Raw genomic sequence first — 4,833 nt, 5'->3', positions numbered from 1 at the left:
AACAAACACCACAAGTTGTACTTTAATACACAGAGTACATTTGAAAAAAACAACTTTCTTCATCATTTCTATCTCCAACGTTTCAGGGGGACTGACCTGAAGAGAGAACAGGGATCCTCACCTGTTAACGTCTTGTCATTGGATCTTTGAGTGGTGGAGGGGGCTAGAGGTCAGAGGTCAAATGTGAGACTCTGTGTCAGGACAGACAGAAAAACACTTTGTTAGAAATACATGTTATGTTCGATTTCAATACAAATGCATGTAGTTAATAGGTCTTGGCGTCATGGCGTGTGGATCTCAGACATATCCTAGACCTATTTGTCATCTAGATACATCTAACATATATATATATATCACATGAATCTTATAAATAAAAACGTGTATAGACCTAATATATATGTCAGTTTTGATGTATATGTTAGAGGGGTGGACAGCCTCGCTCCTGTTATGGCCTGTTTCCGGTGACTGGTCTGATGCAACGCAGCTGGGGCTGAAACGCTCAGGGAAGTTGCATCAGCCAGAGCGACACGTGAATGTGTTCAGAGAGTGACGAGGCAGACAGCCAATCACAACACGACTCAGTTTGACTGACGTCTCATTGGCCAATCACCTTAAATTGTATGTCCGGCGCGCGGGTCCGATTTAGACCAATAGAATCACTAGTTCCCGGAAACCCCGCCCAATTTGGCGAAACTGAATTGCCATTGGTTGAATGCGATCTGGGGAGAGAGCTGCTTAAATGTGATTGGCTGTAAGCGCTCCCCTGGACTCGCCCGCCCGCCCCTCACTGTATATATACATGTACGCAGCTGCGCCATGTTGTGAAGGAAACGTCGAGAGAAGAGGGCATACAGAAGAGAGAGAAGGAGAGAGAGACCAGGGTTGGGTTCTAGAAACTTCGCCCTCTCTAAACCTCTTTCTTGTTAACCTGTCTTCCTGAGGTCCTCCTCCACTCTCAGCAGCCGGAGCAGAAGCTGTGGCTGCGGCGCTTCCTCAGCTCCTCTCTCCCGTCGACCTGAAGGCCCGAGAGGCTGCCATGGATTTCTAAGGCATAATGCGGTGCATCTAAGGCAATGGCAATGCATCATGCAAGGCTCCACCACCCGAGAAACTCCATCTTCTCGACTGCCAAGCAGTTGGGCTCGAGCACCGCCCGCGGTATCCCTGCGAGCCAGCCGGTGCCCCTGCTCCTGGACCGGAGGAAGCTAACGCTAGCTAGCTAGTCGCTCCCCACCCACCCCTAGCTAAATTGGCATCAAATTATTCATAGCTTCATCAACGATTAGAAACAATGAAGCCTCAAGACATCGTCGCGGGGAAGAGCAGCAGCCTCAGCAGCCTGTGGATCTTCGGGTACGGGTCTCTGGTGTGGAAGCCCGACTTCAAGTTCCGGAGGAGCGAGGTCGGTTACATTCGAGGCTACAAGAGGCGGTTCTGGCACGGAGACAACTTCCACCGCGGGAGCGACGAGTTGGTGAGATGCTTCATGGTTTATTTTATCAAATGTCATAAAAGGTCGACGTGTTTTAGCTGCATCTTGTGAGTAAAGACCGAAAACTAGGCGTTGTCCTTGACCTGACGCATTTCTCTTCCTCTCCCTCTGCAGCCCGGAAGAGTAGTGACGCTGATCGAAGACGATGACGTAAGTGGAACACTTGTTTCCTATTGGTTCAAAACACCCTTAAACCGCAGGGGGACATTCCACCCTGAAGAATTCTCCTCCTCTCTGACTTGACTTAACATGTTTCCTGTCTGTTTCCACAGGAGAGCACATGGGGCGTGGCGTTCGAGGTCACCGGCTCCCAGGTCGAGGAATCTCTGAAGTACCTGAACGTGCGTGAGACCGTCTGCGGTGGCTACGCCACCATGATGGTGGACTTCTTCCCTCAGGGGGAGAACCAGCCGCCGGTCCAGGCGCTGGTATACATCGCCACCACCGAGAACGCCCTGTACCTGGGGCCAGCCAGCCCTGAAGAGATCGGCGCCCTGATCGCCACGAGCCGCGGTAAGACGGGCCACAACCTGGAGTACCTGCTCCGGTTGGCCCAGTTCATGAGGACCTGCTGCCCCGACGTGGAGGACCACCACCTGTTCTCCATCGAGGCGGCAGCCCTGGCAGTGGTGTCCTGTCTGATAGCAACCAGTAGTTCGTACCCTTTGTCCGAGTAGCTTCGAGTGGATGAGCCCCAACACACAACAGAGGCTTTTCATCAACATCCTAGAAAACCCCATGTTTTACATTGTGACGGTTCAGCCTCAAAACACCATCCAGTGCACTGACATCCCATCATACACTACTGACATGATATCAAAAGAACGCACATCAAGTTCTTTTCACATCATGTTCACATCGCAGCTGCTCCTTCGCCTACAAAGAGCACGATCACTGACTTGTTTACTGTAAACATCTGTTTTAAAGTCACCATACTGTTTTTATATATTTTATTTCACTTGCACAAACCTGAGTCCGTCCAGTACATTCAGTCGGAAACAGCAAATGAATGTGGTAGTTCATGCAATTCACCCAATGGCTGATGTACTGTGGTAAACACCTGCAAATGTCAAATAAAAAAAGTAAAAGGAACTCTTATCGTTTTGTGGTTTTTGAGCTTTACAGTAACTGCTGTGAAGCTGGTGGGCTGCGTCTTCAACACAAGTTAACAACTGTCTTTATAATCAACTTTATCTGATGCTGATTGGTATTAAAAACACTATACAGGGTTAAACAGTAAAACTACATTGGGTAAATTTTTGATGGTGACAAGGTTTCTGGCAGTGGGTCCTTTTCATTTCCACATATGGAAATGCAAAGTAATATAGAGCGCACGTGGCCTCAACCAGTAGCTAAGATCCCCTATAAGGTCTGACAATAGATCTGCATGGGATCACGACAGAACATATAATTAGTCTCACGTTATTTTCTGTGTATTTTTACATTAGTGCTATTCTATTTTCACCTACAGATATTTTTAAAATCCTCCAACTTAAAAGATACAAATTCCCACTTTATTTGAACATATTGACACTTAATTCAAAGCAGTGGAGATGTTCTTTTTTTCAAGCGTTAGGAAAAACAAAGCAATCACATTTTTGCGGGAGTTTTACTCTTTGCTCAGCAGCGTTATCCAGACACCCTGGACTTGCACACACACGCATACGTCGGACACTCCCAGACGTTGGCTGGAGCAGCTTGTACCTTGGACGTGAGTCAAGTCTGAAGAGTCTATCTAGGTGCAGTGGCTTATATAACCACTGGACCGGGAACGAGCCCCAGACCCGGAAGTCCTGTGTTTGTCAGTGCAGGGGGGGGGGCAAGAACATGCTGCTGAGGCTGCTCATCCAGATCCTGCACCAAGGCATGTGAACATAAACTGAACGGGGTTTCCGCTACACTTCAGAATATTCATTTCAGACATTTTGATATTTATGCTAAAGGTTCAGTTCACCCAAATCACATGAGCACAATCTGATTCCATCTAAGTACCATTGAGGTGACTGGAGTTTGGCTTTTTCTGCTCAAAACACTTAAAATCTCAACATCAGTGTGTCCTTACAAAAACTTAACGACGTCTCTTGCTGCGAACAGCTTTCACAGGGACTATTTCTTTTAAAAGAAAGCAGTTCCAACACAAACCGTCCACACTGAGGCCTGTAGATTGTCCTCAGGAGCAGGGAGATTGTTTCATGAAACCACAAATGAAAGACGAGATGTGACCCCTGGGTACATAAAGTAGCCTCGTAAATGGAGGTTTTAGTTTTGAATCTCGTAGAGAATCTCATAGGGGAAATTGGCCAAAGATGACAAAATTATGTTTTTAAAAAGCCACAGTTGATTCAATGCTTCTGAGATAGTCTCAACAGACCATTTGGAGACAATTCCAGCAGCAGCCAATGATTCAGGAGAAATAGAATAAAGTAATATGATCTCACAAACTCTCTGTCACCTCTGTGCTGTATGAAGAACAGGGTATTTCAGTCACTGACTCCATAGAACAGTTATATTACATGAAGCCTTGTTTAAGTACTGGCCTCAGCTGTTTTAATGTATCATGAACGTATAAATCTTTTAAAATGGCCTTGAAAATCTCCACTGAACCATCTTTATAAATTGTTTTCATTGGCTTTATCTACAAATAGAGGATTTCAGTTTCAAGCTGCAAAGGCCGAGGTCTGGATACGGCCTGATGGACTCACGCCTCCATGAGGCACCAGTTTTTAAAGAACTCTTCAGATTACACCTTTGACCTGTTCAGGGTGGATTTGCTCCCTATTTTAGTCTTTAAATAAAAAATGTCATGTTCCCATTATTTTTTCATTAATTGATAACAGAGCTTATTACCCCACTGCCCTGTACTGTGCTAAACAAAGTTGCAACTAGAATGCCACCCATTATAAAAACACATTAAAATTCTCCAGATCCAGACTTTTATTTGGATCTGCACCAAATTGCACACACTCCCAAATAGCAGTCTCCTAGACGGGAATATTTTTTCATCAAGATCCATGAAATTTATCGACCAGTAGTTTGTGTAATCTTGCATAATAGTTATATTGTAATCTGGCTAACAAATAATCCAACCAACAAACAAACGGACAGGGGTGCATTATTTCCTGAGAAATTCACAAGAATGACATATCTCACAATGTCAGTGAAACTAAATTCTGGATCCACACCAACAAGTTTTTCCAGAGCCATACCACATACTTTCCAGGTTTGTTGGTTATACTTCCTGTAGTTTTTGTGTAGTTCAGCTCACAAACAAACGCAGACAAAAACATGACCTCCTCAGCAGAGGCAATCAACAAAACCAATCCAATAAAAACACGAGAAAA

At 45.3% G+C, this 4,833-nt stretch overlaps 1 protein-coding gene across 1 annotated transcript; it reads left to right on the top strand.

The window, feature by feature from the left end:
• Window positions 1-814: 814 nt before the first annotated feature.
• Window positions 815-2,584, top strand: chac1 (ChaC, cation transport regulator homolog 1 (E. coli)). Its single transcript, XM_061091065.1, has 3 exons — window positions 815-1,474; window positions 1,607-1,642; window positions 1,765-2,584. The coding sequence occupies exons 1-3, from the start codon at window positions 1,292-1,294 to the stop codon at window positions 2,167-2,169; spliced, it is 624 nt and encodes a 207-aa protein (XP_060947048.1). The 5' UTR covers window positions 815-1,291; the 3' UTR covers window positions 2,170-2,584.
• The last annotated feature ends 2,249 nt before the right edge of the window (window positions 2,585-4,833 follow it).

This window comes from Limanda limanda, chromosome 18, assembly GCF_963576545.1.
Source record: "Limanda limanda chromosome 18, fLimLim1.1, whole genome shotgun sequence".
NCBI classification, from domain to species: Eukaryota; Metazoa; Chordata; class Actinopteri; order Pleuronectiformes; family Pleuronectidae; genus Limanda; species Limanda limanda.
Note: the sequence above shows the minus strand (reverse complement) of the source record. Positions and strands in the feature narration are given on the sequence as shown.